The 17,074-nt window shown below is 38.4% G+C and overlaps 1 protein-coding gene across 1 annotated transcript; it reads right to left on the reverse strand.

The window, feature by feature from the left end:
- Positions 1 to 1,008: 1,008 nt before the first annotated feature.
- LOC143859100 (putative CoA ligase CCL7) lies at positions 1,009 to 13,974 on the reverse strand. Its single transcript, XM_077369778.1, has 6 exons — positions 12,841 to 13,974; positions 8,467 to 8,656; positions 4,560 to 4,705; positions 2,234 to 2,301; positions 1,477 to 1,579; positions 1,009 to 1,264 (listed from the first exon to the last, which is right to left on the reverse strand). Exons 1-6 carry the CDS (start codon positions 13,849 to 13,851, stop codon positions 1,151 to 1,153), a joined length of 1,632 nt encoding a protein of 543 aa, XP_077225893.1. The 5' UTR covers positions 13,852 to 13,974; the 3' UTR covers positions 1,009 to 1,150.
- Positions 13,975 to 17,074: the final 3,100 nt, after the last annotated feature.

Consider the following 17,074-nt stretch of genomic DNA (forward strand, 5'->3'; position numbering starts at 1 on the left):
CTCCAAGCATAAAGTTTCCCAAGAGTGGGTATCTCCTGGACCGGCCTTTGTTAAATTTAATTTTGATGGTTCTAGCTTTGATAATCCGGGACCGGCAGGAATTGGTGGTGTCTTAAGGAATAGTCTAGGAGAGGTGTTGTGGGCCTTTGCTGGCCCCATTGGGATAGCCGATGCTACGGAGGCGGAAGTGAAAGCGGCTCACCAAGGTTAGGGGTGGCAACGGTCCGGTTTCGGTTCGGTTTGACCCCCAAACCGAACCGAACCGAAATTTGAATCGGTTTGGTTCTACTGAATTGAATTGAACCGAACCGAAATTTGAATCGGTTTGGCTTAACCAAACCGAAAATGATTTTTCGGTTCGGTTTCAGCTCGATTTCGGTTCAATTCGGCCAATTTTGCCACCCCATACCCATAATCATTGGAAATCGGGGGCAACGGTTTGGTTTGACCCCAAACCGAACCGAAACGGACCGATCATCGGTTTGGTTCTACCGAACCGAAACCGAACCGAAATTTGAATCGGTTTGGTTTAACCAAACTGAATTTTCGGTTCGGTTTTGGGTCGGTTCGGCCAATTTTGCCACCCCTAACCAAGGTCTGAAGTTATTAATAAGATATCGGGTGGAAAATGTGCTAGTTGAAGGAGACTATTTGAATGTCATTTGGTGGCTTAAAAGATCTCAAAAACCCCGTTGGCAGTTTGATGATCTCTTTGACGAAATGTTTGATTGGTTGGAACATTTCTCTTGGTCTTTCCTTCACGTTCGCTGTTCCGCTAACCACGCGGCCGATCGTCTAGTGAGAGATGGAGTCTCTAAAGATGCCCTAGCTCTATATGATTCTCTCCCTCCTTAATTCTTCCCTCTAGCTTATGTATCTTGTTTTCTTTTTCTGTCTCTTCATGCTTTGTATCTTGACCATCTCAGTCGTTTTTTTCAATAAAATTGGCACACACAGTCACCCTTGGAATCAATCCTAGTCGTCGATTTTTGGGTCCCACATGAAGTGCATGCTGTAATTAAGATGGTTGATCTTTTAGAAAATCTTCAAGTGACCCACATGGTACTGGTCCCACGCAGAGGGACACCCATCCATCTAGATTAAGTAGAACAATAATAAACAATTTAGCTTAAGATAACAAATATTTATCTCACATTTTCGACCTGACTTTCTCGATTAGCTCTCTCCTAAGGATTTTCCCCGAAGCTGATTTTGGAATGCTGTTTACAAATGTTACCCTCCGCAATCTTTTAAACGGCGCAACCTGCACAAAAAAACACAATCATGGATTTGATTGCGGATGCCCTGTAATTACAAGTGATTCTATGCACACACGCACACACACATAATAAAGACATATATTTATGTATTTTGAAGAAGCAAGAATAATGTACTCTATGTTATGTATGTTTTTAGTGTTTTACTATGTTATGTATGTTGTTTGCAAATTGTCACATAAGTAAAGCATTTCCATACCTGTTTTGCAATAAATTTCTGAACATCTTCCTCATTCAGTGAACTCTTGGGTGAGCGAACAACATATGCAATTGGAACCTCACCAGCTTCAGCATCAGGAAATCTACTAGCGTAAAAAGATTTAGTTAGGCTTCAAAAGATAGCCTCTCTAGCATTGAACAAAGATTTCGACAGAGTAATGGTATCTGGTATCATATATACACATGAAAATATATTGAGATGGATATAGAAAAAGTCATGTTACTATGGTCCTAGGTCCGTGGATGCCTAAGGTACAATCAGGGGTGGAGCCAGGAATTTAACCTGTGGGACGGACTAATTTACACGTTGCCTGCATTGGTCATTGGGGGGCCGCTTACTATTACCGGCGTTCAAGAACATCGGCAAATGTATTCCTGCATTTTGCCGGTAGACCTTTTTTTTTGTAGTGAGAAAAGGGATTTTGCAAATCATTGGGGGTCCGTGGCACCCCCACACTATATGTGGCTCCCCTGGGTACAATATCCCATTTGAGAATACCCTTTGCTCCCTCTGTGTCGGGACTGTATGTGTGTATACATAAATAAATATCTATACGTGTTATATATATATATATATATATATATATATATATATATATATATATATATATATATATAGAGAGAGAGAGAGAGAGAGAGAGAGAGAGAGAGAGAGAGAGAGAGAGAGAGAGAGAGAGAGAGAGAGAGAGAGAGAGAGATAAATGCTGTATATGTTGCGTAAGTTGGTTACAACTTACGGAATGACAACGGCATCTAATATTTCGGGGTAAGAAAGAAGCAACCCTTCAAGCTCAGCAGGTGCAACCTACAAACAATTGCACAAATGAAAATCAAAGCTTTCATAGGAGAAAAAAAGAGTTGGTGCAATAATATGTTTTAGATGCTTTCCAATATAAATAAAATGACATGATCGAATAATATAATTGCACCACATGCCGAATGATGATTTTTAGGTACGATTTCTGATGTTATAGGACGAAGTATACATTGAATTCTGGCTAATCCAAGTTCTTCAGGCCCGTGCATTAGTGAGCATAGATAGCAGTGCAGATAGTTGCTAAGAATAAGAAAGTCGTGAATACCAACAGAAATAATTTGAGCTCATCATCCATGAACGGGTTGGCTAATTCAATCCTCCAAAGAGGTCTAATCTGCCAAATGACAGCAAATACCAGATTGAGATATTCATTTCTCCTGATCAGAATCGGCTCCGTATTAGTGTTCGTCCAAACTATAATAACATATAGTGAGTGGATTTGGTTTCTATATCTTCTGCAACAGCTTTTTCTAGTGTCATTTTCTGCTACAAGTTTTTCCAGACAGATTCTAACTTGGGCATTAATCTTTTCTTACAAAGGCTCGGTGCCCCTCCACCATCCACATTTCCACCATTATAATCCCACCTTCTTTATTCTAAGGCAGAAAGTGTACTAGAGACAAGATCGAGAATGGAATAGCATTCGATAGCCTTCCCAGAACCAGTGGGCGGCAAGCGGGGACACGGCAATTGAACAAAAGGCTGTAGGGTCTTTCTTCTTCAGGGTCCTTGCCTAATGTCCCAGCCGATGGATGGTTGGATTGCTCGGGCAGGCTTGGCCCCGTCCCAGATTCAGTGATAGCAACATGAACTGAATGCCCCATCCAAGCCAAAGAACTGGCTCCGAAGAGTCCCGAGTCCCGACAAATGGTGATTGAGACGATCACATTTCTAAACCAGGTTCCACTGAGGTTGCAGATGGAGCACCCGCACGGCCGCACGGGATGACTAAGAACGAAAACGTAAAAAAAAAAAAGACTTAAAACATAAGAAATCTATAGTAAACTTTGACATAGAGAAGCCTCAAACATCCTGCATTTTCTTCCCTCTTTTCCACCACAGATTGTAGGTACATGTCAATTGCAGGACCGTCTCCATGGTCATTCCCTATTGGAGCATGTTACCACTGTTACTAATTGGAGGTACTTGTCAATTGCAGGACCATCTCTTATGTTCATGAAAATGGAAGTTGAGAAATGGCTGTGCAGACCTAACCCTATTGTATTCCCATTCAGAGATTTGTTTCTTATGTGTATTCTTCAAAGTATGGATGTGATGTAGTGTCATTATGATCCCTTGTAACAGGGATTGTTTCTTTCTCAGATGCCTTCAGTCATGTCAGTTGCAGTAAAACACGCCTTTAGTGATACTTAAGGTAGAAGATCACTGATAACAATGCAAGGACAACGAGTATACAAACGAAAAACAACTTTTCTGCATGCAATAATTAAGGAAATTTCATATTGATGTAAACAAAGCATTTGTTGCATAGTCTACTACCCAAAATAGAGGCTTGAGAAAATGACAAGATGCGCTCATCGGTTGAAAAAAGTAATTAATGGTCTAAACTCTAAAGCAAGCACCAAGAGTCTTGAAAAGCAACCAGGTTTCTAGGGATGGTTTCCCAAAACAGTTTCTGATAATTAAGGGCTTATTCCTCTCCTCTTAACTTCTTTTGACCTCTTTTCATCTCTTATCTACATGATGTAACTTGTACATCATTCTCAATAAATTTTTGTTACATTGTCCATTATCAAAAGGAAAAACAAAAAATTTGCATGCTTTGAGCAAGCCATACCACTCATTATATATATTCATATTTTGCTGGTCAATGTACATCACAATCTCAAAAAGGAAAAAGACAGTGTATGTGATGCTCCTTATTCAATTTAGTTAAGCAATTATCCAAATAATTAACAACGAACAAGCTTCCACTTATATATACATATATAAGCTTAAACCACAAAACGAGGTTATCACTTACAAAATGGGGGTACTTCTCTCTAATCTCGCCCTCTCTCCCAAGTCACCACTTCTAACCCATGATACTCTCATAATACTTTTACAAGAGGGAAACATTTGGTTCTCAAAATTTGTTTGTTGTTAATTATTTGGATAATTAATTAATTAAATTGAGTAAGGAGAGTCACAGTGTATGCCCTGAAATTTTTTATAAGAACATACAAATAAAGGTCTACTATTGTTCTAAAATAAAAAAGCAAAATAGTCAGAAAAGGTTAGGTTACCTGAAATCCTTTATATTTGATTAGCTCTTTTATACGGTCAACAACATACAATCGTCCTTCTTCATCAAAATACCCCAGATCTCCAGTTTGTACCCAACCTTGCATATCTATTGTTAACTTAGTGGCTTGTGGATTGTTGAAATAACCTGAAAAAATGCTTAAGTTAGCCATATTTAATATAATTAATTTTAAACAAAAATAATATATCCGAAAAGCTAGACTAGCAATGGTAAAAGCAATATAGATATGAAGTTAAGGAATAACAAAAGGATCTATCTTGCTTCAATATTGAACTATTGTAATTCGTTTATCCACACAGAGTGACTTCTAGATCCCCATGTGTGGCGTGTTGTTTCTATGTGTAGACTATTATGTTACAGCCTCTTGTGATGTCCTCCATTTATTTTGCACGTAAGAATATATTCTTATAGTAATACTCACATTGTGACTGTACATTATGAGTGTAAGTCAAACACATGGAGATGGCTAGTGTCCAACCTACTTCAGTTAAACTCAATGGTCCCAATCAGTAAAGGTAGCCCTATGTGTCAAGGGTAAATTGAAATTTTTAAATCAAGACAAAGCTAGTATGTCTAACATTAAATATGAGATTGGATCTAAGCAGATTATCAAATCTTGAGTTGGCTTTGAAACTCTATGGAACCACATGTTAGTGCAAATGCAATGTTCCTTGATAGAGCTAAGGAGACAAATGCAAATATATCATGTCTATGAGTAGTCATTCGAGAATACCTTATTGTTCATACAAGGGAACAAAATTTTGAGTACTACAATACTCTTCGTGGTATGTGGGAAGAATTGAATGTGTGTCAACCTCTTGCTTCTGATTTGGAACTCTTGAAGAGACATCCAAAGGCATTTAAGGTGGCCAACTTTCTCTCTGGACTTGGTCCAGACTCCAGCGTATTATTCGGTTTATGTCCAAATATTGGCTAGCAAATAGCTTCCCTCTTTGAACAGCCATTATTCACAACTTCAACATGTTGAGGTATCCTCATCCTCTTCGCAAACAACTATTGGTGAGGATCATCCCTGGCTTCTTTTGTTGGCCAAGGTGATGATGGCATAAGTAGCGGTGCTTATGGCAGAGGACGGGGATTTTGGGGGAGGTGGTTGCGGTGGTAGAGGACATGGTAATAAAAAGTGAGCTCATTGTGGGAGATTAAATCACATCTAAAAATTGCTAGGATAAGTTTTGGAAACCTTTCTGGGAGACTTTGGCTTCCTATATTGTTGATGGAGAGTATACTTCCCAAGAAGCTCTCGTTGACTCAACAGCATGGTGCTCCTACTTGTGCTTCAGTGGTTCTCTTACGTGAAGATTACAACAAGCTTGTTAAGTACACTCAAAAGTGAGCTACTCGTGGAACCTCATCCTTTGCTTCTTTGGCAAATTCAAGTACTACACGGCTTCTTATTTCTCTTCAATTTTCTCCATGGTTCATTGAATATAGTTCATCTGACCATATGACTAGTGCATCGTCAGTTTTTTACATCATTTGATAATTTTCACTTAATTTGATTGCTGCTTTGGTTAGAGGGCGAGCCTTGGCGCAACGGTAAGGTTGCTCCATTGTGACCTCGTGGTCACGGGTTCGAGTCACAGAAACAACCTCTCTGCAAAGCAGGGGTAAGGCTGCGTACATCTAGCCCTACCCAGACCCCACAATGGCGGGAGCCTCGTGTACTGGGCCACCCTTTTTTTTTTTGGATTGTTACTCTGGTTGATAGATCTTTAGCTTCTATGACTGGTCAAGAGACTGTGTACCAAGTCTCTTTTGTTGTCATTTGTCTTATATAGTTACAAGTTCTCAAGTTTTCAATGCAATCAAGGTCGTGGTTTTCAAAAGAACTTGAGAAAACTAGACTATGATAAGATGTTGGCACTCAAAGATGCAAACTCAAGTGCGAGTTTTCCCCAAGGGAGAATTGATGCAAGAAAAATTCATGAATAAGCCATTGATTCAAAAAAGATGATTCAAGAGAAGAAGAGGGTTGACCGAGATCCAAAAGTAGGGCTCAAAGCAGGTCCCATCGTTTAGCGGCTCTTTCTAAGAGATGGGAATGTAAATAGAAAACATTTTATTCCAGAAGAAGAGGGAGTACCCCCTCCAGTTCCGGTTAGGGATCAAGGCCCTTTATTATTATTAGTAATGAAAGAAAGAATCTCTGAGAACTTTAGTATGAGTGGAGAGAGATGAGGAAAATGAGAGATTGATTTCCATGGCAGAAGAAAGCGAAATAAAAAATGTCATCTTCTCAATGCCAAACTCAAAAACACTGGGACCCTCACTCACTCCTCCCATTCCTGCCTCTATCCCCCAGGCCAGATTGGCATATGTTCTAGATCTAGGCCAAGATGAACTATTACGGGGAATTTATTGAAACCATTGAATTCGGAATATGGTAAAGTAGCCCCTGGATGTCTCAAAGCATTGAAAGCATCACGTTAATATCAATAATGAGCCCTATACAGCTCCAATCGTCATGAAAATTGACAAACTTATAGAAATCCAGGATGGTTTATAGTGATTCTTATTTAAAAGATTAAGAAAAATTTGAGGAGCCCTATGCAATGAAAACGTGAATAGTATTTTTAGGACAGTAGCATGTATGGCATTTTATATAGTTTGACCTTTAAGGGGTTTCTCTAGAATAGAAACTATAATTTATTATATATGTGTGTGTGCGTGTGCGTGTGCTAGTATGAAGTTTTGATGATTTTTTGGGAGGTTAATGAAGAGTTAAGAGTATTCCATTTTGGATTCTGGATGTGATTTACTTGCCTTTGGTCATGTTTTGATCAAAGCTATTGTCTTCGTTTCTCTGCCATTGTTTGTAAAGGTCTATTAGATTTTTGTATGAATGCTCAATTATCTAGCATTTTTTTTGTTTTTGGTGGATTCCCAGTAGTTTACGTGCATCAAGAAATAAATTGGAGAGATAAAATCATATGAAATAGGCTTTTGATAATGGAAGGAGGATTTCGAAAATGAAAAATAGGGTTTCAAAAAAGGAGTTTGAGAGCTAGAGTTTCAAAACAGGATTTGAAGAAGAAAAAATCAAGAAGAGAAATACATTAGAGAGAGAGAGAGTAGTGAGAAATAGGTTTAAAAAACATGTGAAATAATGTTTTGGAAATAGATATATAGGGTTTTGAGATGGAAAATCAGAAGTACGGGGTTTAAAATGAAATGTGTGAAAGTTAAAGAGGACAAGAAATTGATTAGGTTTAAAAGAGGAATAAGAGAATGATGGAAAATAGCACCTAGATTAAAAGATGAAATGAAAGAGATCACAAGCGAGAGAAAAGAGATAGGTTTTGGAACAGATCTGATTATCAATATAGCTTATACAAAAGATCTAATTTTTTTGTTTCTATATGCTCTAAACTTTGCTTTGATACCATGTAAATCATGTGAAAACATGTAGAAAGCCTATGGAGAGGAAAGAAGTCCCTCAAGTGCGCTTTCATTCCACAAAAAAAGTGGTCAAATGGCCGATAGTGGAGAACATAAAAACAAGGTAAGAATTTACATTCTAACTAGTTCAAATCAATGGGATGCATTGCCTTCAAATAAGTGAGGATCTATGTGAGAACCAAAACTAGCCACATTTAAGATAGTCATATATGGATTATGGAATGAAAGATATAGATGTGTCATACACAAACAATACACAAACAATCTGATTAATATCAGCCAAAAATTGGAGTCCATTAAAAGTGCATATACAGACCACATTTAAGATAGTCATATATTTATGGAATGAAAGATATAGACGTTTCATACAAATATACAATCTAATTAATATCAGCCGAAAATTTGAGTTCATTAAAAGTGCATATACAGACTAAATGATAGTAAAATATTAACCAAAACCATACCTGTCATCATATTTGGGCCTCGAATCCATATCTCCCCTAATTGATTAGGAGGAAGGGGTCCTAATGTGTCTGCGCTAACTATTTTGCTTTCGACCCCAGGAACAAGAGTTCCAGTCGAACCAAAATGCTGATCTCCTTCTGTTTTATTTTCCAATGAGGTAAGTCCACATGACTCTGTCAAGCCATACGCCTATCAACAACAAAAAATGGCCCCAAAGTCAACACTAAAGAATTTAGTATCAGTCAAATTCTGTATTTCTACAATATATCTTGTAATAAATTACATGATCAGAAAGTGTCATCAATAATGCAATAAGTTGCAATTAGTATATATGCAGGACAGAATTTAACCTTTGGAAGTTCTGTCATTAGCTAGTTTCTTAATATGGTTACAATAGTATTCATCACAAATATTCATTCCATCAATGAATACCCACAAGTTATGAACACTATACCCTTCGTTAATTAAACAAAAAATGTTTCACACTTATAGTTATTTGCTTCCAGAAGCCCTCAACGACAAAATTTGTGTTGCAAGTATTTACCAAACAGCATGACTCCTATATGTCACTAGTTAGTTATTCATGGAAATGATCCTAGTCCTCTCTACTAATCTAACCACGGTAAAAAAAATGGAGAATGCTTATGATTGTCTCCATACTCTGCAGATTTTTTTAATATAGACATCCAAGTTCGAAAAATAGGTTCATTGGAAAGTCAGTACCACACTGAGAGTAATAAGAACAGATCATAGTGCCAATAAGGCAATCAAATCTGACAAATAAATAGAATAACAAGCAACAATAACCTTTTTGTAGATGTGACCATCAAATTGCTATGGAATAAGAGAAGTTGATTTCCAATATGATAACCAGAAACTAAAAAGATAACTACTGACATCATATTTAAAGATTAGTACTAGAAGCTGTGTTGATGCAGGTAGGCCGACCTATTGCCTTTCAGAACCGAAAGGCAATAGGTCGGCAGATTTATAGTGACAAGGAGATGCTTACTCTTATGCATGGCTTGTCAAATTTCAAATAATACCTGACATGTGGCAGATTTGTAGTGAGGACTGATCACAACAGTCTTTGTTTCTTCCTCTCACAGCAGGATTTGAATGATCGACAACAAAAGTGGGTGAGTCGACTTCAATTCTTCAACTTTGGGATTCGGAATGACGGGGAGATCCACAATTAATACATAGTAGCCTGGAACATGTCTTGAGATCCTAAGCAAGAGGGTGGTTTGGGTGTGAGGAGACACAAGGAAATTTTAAAGTAAAAAAAGATAAATAACGCCTTTCTCCAACAGCTAAAGCTTTTGGAGAAGTTGGTAAGTTAACATGGTATCAGAGCGGCCGGTCCGGCACTGATTACAATTTCTGCTATTTCGATTTCTGGCGGATGGCTGAGATCGGTCGTCCGCCGGGCATTACAAGTGGACCACATGCGATGGTCGGCTCAAAGTGGGACCACATGTGCCACGTGTTTGCCAAGTGGGCCACACGTGCGGGGGAGTGTTAAAGTATAAAAGATAACTAACGCCTTTCTCCAACAGCTTAAGCTTTTGGAGAAGTTGGTAACTTAACATGGTATCAGAGCCAAAGGTCTCGAGTTCAAACCTCCCGGATAGCAAAAATCCACATGCGATGGTCAACTCAAAGTGGGACCACATGTGCCATGTGTTTACCAAGTGGGCCACACGTGCAGGGGAGTGTTAAAGTAAAAAAGATAAATAACGCCTTTCTCCAACAGCTTAAGCTTTTGGAAAAGTTGGTAAGTTAACAGAAATGAACCAAGCTCTATAAAGCAAATGGCTCTGAAGATTTGGAGTTGAGGAGTCAAGCCTATGGAAAGAGGTCATCACTAAGAAATATAGTTTGGAGAACAACTGGTGTCCTCGTTAGCTAGCTAGAGGCGAAGGATCTAGAATATGGAAAAGCATTGATGATGTTGCTGACAACTTTCTTAAACAGATTAGAATTAGGGTTGGGGGAGGAAATAGAGTGAAATTTTGGCAAGACGCTGTTTCGGAGATCATACTTTAAAGACAATCTTCTCGTAACTGTATAGAGTGGCTACAGATAAAGATATATTGGTTGGTTTAAAATTTAGAAGGAATGGTGATTTGGTATGTTTTCTGTCGGATCCGTCTATTATGCATTCACACGTAGGGAACCAGAAAAATGCAAACATAGAATTCATATTATCCATTTCTTCTCTGCCCAGAATTATTGCTTTCTGCCTGAGCCGGTCATGACGTATGATTGAGCAGACACTTTGAATTTATTGCTCACACACGTGTACTGTCAGCGTCATGACTCGTGACAAAATCCTTACAATTGATCATCTTAATAACAGAAACCGAAGGATTCATAACTTATGCAGCATGTTCTTATGCATTTGCAATAGAAATTTGGAACTTCATATTTTCAATATTTGACTGCCAGTGGGTGAAACCCCAAGTCAATTGACATGTTGATCATTGGTTGGAAGGTGGGGCCATGGTCAGCTAGGTGCAGATTACTATGGAGTTCATGCCTTCTAGCAGCTCTATTGACAATATGGACAGAGAAGAACTGGCAAGTTTTCAATAGAAAGGCTACAAGTGCAGAAAAGCTAAAGAAGCAAGTGATTGGTATATTGGTGGAATGGGCTATGACGAAGAACAAGTGATTGGTATATCGGTGGAATGGGCTATGACGAAGAACTTGTTTTAAGAGTGTGCAAAAAGAAGTGACAATACATTTTTGCATTGTGCTGTCCTAAAAAGAAAAAAACAAAACAAAAACAAAACAAAAATTGTTCCTGGATGGAAACCACCAACTTTGGGAAGTAAAATATTGAATTTCGATGGTCAAGTTGGGGGAACGGATCGAGCAGGTATTGGTAGAATTAGAGATGGAAATGGAGCGCTCCATCTCACTTTTGCTGGTCAGATGGATAAGAGGAGTGGGGTTTCCTTGGAAACTTGTGGACATGTTCGAAGAGGTGCCTGAGAGGCTCAATGGACATCGCTTGCACCTATGTCAAGAGGGGAGCTAATGAGGGATTCTCTAGTGGCAAACTTATAAGATTTTATGCCTGTTTTTCATAATGTCTAGTAGGTTGTATGTAGTAGTTTGTCAATATTATGTTGCCATTTTGATTTTCTATGCTTGGGCTGATCATCTCGATCGGGCCTTGTTTTGCTGTTTTTTATCTTTTATCAAAGAAAGTTTGATTGGTATTCAAATACAAATATAAATAATATTACTAAATCTCTAAAATGGGATGCTTTCCATCACGAAGTACCATGCGGAGTTGGCATACCTGAAAAACTTCTAAATTATTTAACATGTCTGTAACAAGGACAATTTGACTGTTGCTATGTCAACTATGCAAGACCCAACACCAAGCCACAACTAGTTATGTATTTTATCAACCGTTTTCTAACCATCAAATCCATAGGCATGGGTAACCAAAAAATCCCAAACTAGCCCATATTAGAAAAAACCCATACACAACAGCAGGTAAGAAACTAAAAACTCGGCTTCAACCGAGTTATTTCAACCTGGACTGATGCCAACATAGGAGGAAACCATGATAAGAAAAATTCATCAGAAATAATCATGTGTAATATTAAAAAATAATGGATGAGATAGAAAACCCAATCTCTCAAACAATGTTTATCTCAAAGCTCCAAACTAGTCTTAGAAGATTTTGTGGCAGATTAAACTGATAAAAATAATTATTGGAGCACGGATCCGTGGATCAGCACAGCCATAAATACATTATTATTTTTCTCGCTATGTTCTTTCACACCTACAATTAGATCCAGCAGAACATCATTAGTTCATGGACTTGGCACCAGATCCATGGTGATTATAGGAAATAAAGCATATACATAAATCACTAAAACATCACTGTATTTCAAATTAGTAACAACCCAACAGTCAGATAAACATCAACCATGCCCATAAAAAAAGAAGATAAACATCAACCCAACTGTCAAATAAACATCGACATAATAAATAACTTTTTTTTTTCAAGTCTACACGTTCATTAATTACTTCCTAGTAGGTCATCCATCTTAGTACTACTCTTGCCGAAGCACGCATGACTTTGGAGTACTACTCTGTGCCCGTACGATTGCACCCAACACTTTTTATAATTTTTATTTATATTTTTTTTCTTTCTTTCAGTTATTCGGCATGTTTAGGCAGATGGACTCCCCAGTGTTTCAGCCCATGTATACTTAGTTTGCCTCTCTTCCACTAAACCAGAATTTTCAATTCATACTTAAAATTAATCAGAGATTGCAAATTCATGTCACTCCCTATCTGGGCAAGTTAAAAATAAATTCTAAATCATTTGGTCAGAGCAGAAGTACCTGAAATACGACGGCCTGAGGGAAATTCTTGGCACACTCCTCCATTACATCCTTCCCAAGTGGCGCAGCCCCAGAACCAAGCCTCTTCAATGACGACAAATCATACTTCTTAATCAATCTTTTCTTCGCAAGCGCAATCATAACCGGCGGAACCACATACAAATGTGTCACCCTATACTTCTCAATCAACCTCAAAACCTCCTCTAAATCAAACCTCCCCATAACTATTACTGAATTCCCCTTCTGCAACTGAGCAAATGTAATAACAGAAAGCCCAGCTATGTGAAACATAGGAAGGATACAAAGGAAGATATTATGAATCTCTCCATTGGAATCCTGATCAGAACAAGCCATCAGCGCTGACGCAATGAAATTCCGGTGAGTCAGAATAACACCCTTACTAGTACCTGTGGTACCAGACGAGTACAACAGTGCGGCCGTGTCGGTTTGTTTGATTGATACCATAGGGAAATCCAAAGCCATGGGCCCCGCCATTTCGATTAGACCAGAGAAGTAGGTAATTCCATAATCAGAAACAATCTGAGATTGGTTTTTCGATCCAAGTATCACAGCGGGTAGGCCTAGTTCTTTAACCTTGTCCCATAACTCAGGGACTGTGATAACAAACTTGGAATTAGAGTCTTTAACCTGCTTAGAGAGCTCATGGATGGTGTACAATGGATTGACAGTTGTGGCAATTGCACCAAGAGCGATGATTCCGAAGAAACAGAGTGGGAATTGGATTGAATTCGGGGCAAAAATTAGAACAACATCACCCTGTTTTACGCCTATTTGGACTAGACCATGGGCAACCTTTTGGACCTTGAATTTGAATTGGTGGAAGGTCAGGGACTCGCCGGAATCGGAATCAGCGAGGGCTAGTCTGTTTGAATAGAATGATGAATTGCGAAAAAGGAATGAGACCATTGAAGTGTTGGGGTCTTTTGGGAGATGGATTGGTGGGCGTGGAGACCTGTAGATGCCATCTTTGCCATAACAAGATTTCTCCATTTTTTTCAGTTGGGTTGCAGAGATCAAAACTTTGATGCTAAAAGAATGTATGTTTTTTTTCCTATCTTTGATGGGTTTTGTTGTTATGTAGTTGTTTCTTTACTGTCATAGAATAAGTAGGACAGTGTTGGCAGAACCTTGACGTTTACATGGAAACAGAAAAGTAGAGATTAAAAAGACTCTTTTCTAATCCAACGTTTACAAGGTGGATATAAAAAGGCACTCTTGTCCGGTATGCTTGACATTTTCAAGGACACTGAAAAGTAGAGATAGAGACAGAAAAGCTTTTGTATGTCTTTTAGGTGAAGTGGGGCTCACTTTACAGAATGATCTAAACCGTACATTGTTAGGCCATAATGTAAATAGGCTCTACCCCATAGATCATCTCCATAGATTATCCTAACCCTCCGATCTATAGATTTACTGTACATTACAGAAACCTTCATAGATAATCTCCATAGGATCATCCTATGGAAATGATCTACGGGGTACAACTTATTTACGTGAGATTTTATATGCATAAAACTGTATGGTCCGGTAATTTTCAAAAAAGTATTATACGGCTTACACCGTAAGATTATCCATTTTCAAAAAAAATTGTACGGCTTACACCATAAGATGATCCAAACCATGCATTTAATGGGCCACAACGTAAATATGTTGTACCCAACAAATTTTTTCAATAGGATGGTCCTAGCCGTCCAATCTGTAGAGGAACTGCATATTATGAAAACCTTTATAGATCGGAGGGTTGGGATCATCATATGGAAATGATTTTTTTGGAACAACCGATTTACATTGTGGCCTATCAAATGGACAGTTTGGATCATCCTATGGTGTAAGCCATGCAGTACTTTTTGAAAAATACTAGACTCTACGGCTTACACCATATAGAAACTCTATTTACGTTGTTGCCCCACAAATGAACGGTTTAGATCATCCTATGAAGTATGCCCAACAAATAAATGGTTAGCATCATCCTGTGGAGATGATCTATGGAGGAGATTTTGGGGCACTGTATATCTATGGTGGGACCACCAAATGAAAGGATTAGATCATCGCAACAGGTGGTTCCATTTTACTATTTGAGTCAGCTCATTTCCGTTGGAATATCTATATTCCATTGAAAATACACGTCCACAAACAAAAAGTGAGACCCACCTATCTAGATGATCTAAGCTGTTAATTTTTTGTCCAGTGAAATGATATATTCACCCCCTATTCTTATTTGGGACAGCCACATATAGCTTCAGTTACTGGAGAAGTTAAGGGTGATGTGGAAGAGCTTCAGAGAATCTTACCAATGAGCAGATGAAGGTTTGGCTCTCAAATCTTATAGATGCGGCCTATGATGAGGATGACATCTTGACAAACTGGGCTGTGGAAGCTCAGCGATTACGCTCAATTGAGTGTGGCAACATCCAGGTAAGCAATTCCTTCTTACCTTGTTTTCAATTCCAACGCCATAAGATAGCTAGGAACTAGAACAAAAAAGATCCTCACTAGCTAAATTGGCCTACAACCATTGCTAACTGATGTGAGTAATGAAAATGATGTCCCGGTTATTGCCATTGTTGGCATGGGGGGTCTGTGGAAAACCACACTAGCTAGAAGACTATCGCTATGAGTTTTACGGTAACAGCACATTGAATGGATTTTCCTTTCCATCTTTGAAAAGACTATCGCTATGTGATATGGATAATTTAGAGATTTGGGCATCAGTGGAGGAAGGAGGAGCTTTTCCTTGCCTTGATAAATTGATTATTGAAAAGTGCCGAAAGTTGATCACCCTGCCATGTTTTCAGCATCTTACCTCCCTTTATATTGATCAGCTTGAAGAGATGTCATCCTTTCCAGAAAGCTTTCTACAAGATGGCAATGCACTCCAACGTTTAGAAATATGGCATTGCAACAAGTTGAGGAGTCTTCCTAGGGAGCTCGACAATTTCATTGCTCGATAATTTGGAGTTGTGAGGAGCTGGTGTCTTTACCGGAGGGATTGTGAAACCTCACATCTCCTCTCGAAGAGTTAGAGATTAGTTGGTGTGAAAACCTGGCATCATTACCCGAGGAGGAAGGGGTACTAAGGGGGTTGAAATCTCTTCAATCATTGGTTATTGAGGGTTGTGAAAAGCTTCCAAGCATGGCGAATTTGCCAGAGTGGGTCGAAAATCTTACATCACTTCAATCTTCATCAGAAATTGTGATAATATGACTTCATTGCCCCGCGGGACTACAACTCCTCACCGCACTCCAACTACTTTTTATTATGGATTGTCCAAATATTTTTCACTATGAATTAATTAATTAAATTAAATTTATTAAAGGGAAATAAACAATGAAAAATATATGCTTGGTACTGTAGATATTTCAGTATGAATTAATGACCTAAATTAAAGTTTGCAAAATATCCCATTTTTAATATGAAAATTCTCTTTTAGATTCTTGATCTAATCATCATAGGCCCTTTACCCATCACGCCTGGATCGAGAGAATCTACACCATTGATTTATTTAGTCAGTTATCTCATGCATAGGATGTTCAATTGAATGGGACCGAGACAATTTGGGTCTATTAATAATGTTCTACATGATCAACGGTCTTGATCTCAAAAACATTCCGCAATATGCCCCCTAATATGGGATATAAAAATTGCTTTTTAGGATTAAAGGTAAAAGTAGCCAAATTATGTGGAGGCGGCACGGGGCTGTGTGAAGTGCAATATTTTTCCAGAAAGTACAGTAGGACCCACTTCATAGATGATCCAAACTGTTCATTTGATGGTCCATAATGTAAATAGGCTGTACAATGTACACAATAAATCATCTCCACAAGGATGATAATAAAAGTCTGATCTATAGAGGTTTCTATAATGTGCAGCCGTCTATTGATAGAACGGCTCATATTATCCCTATGGAGCTGATTTATGGGGTATAGCCTATTTACGTTGTGGCTCATCAAATGAACAGTTTGGATTATCCTATGAAGTTGTGCCCCACTAAACTTTTTAAAAAATAGGTAGCGGTTTTTTTTCCTGATTTCTGACAATAAAATTTAGGGAAATGATTTCAACACAACCATGTTTTGATACAAGCCGCTCATGTTTCTTGTCTTTCAGTATTTAAAGAGCTGTAAAAAGGGTTTTTACGGTTCCCATGAAGCACTTGCTTGACAATTACATGGTAAAAGACAAGATACATTTGCGCAGTATCAAAACATAGTT

This window comes from Tasmannia lanceolata, unplaced genomic scaffold, assembly GCF_043159265.1.
Source record: "Tasmannia lanceolata isolate RefF3 unplaced genomic scaffold, GAP_Taslan_0.1 ptg000029l, whole genome shotgun sequence".
Lineage (NCBI taxonomy): Eukaryota > Viridiplantae > Streptophyta > Magnoliopsida > Canellales > Winteraceae > Tasmannia > Tasmannia lanceolata.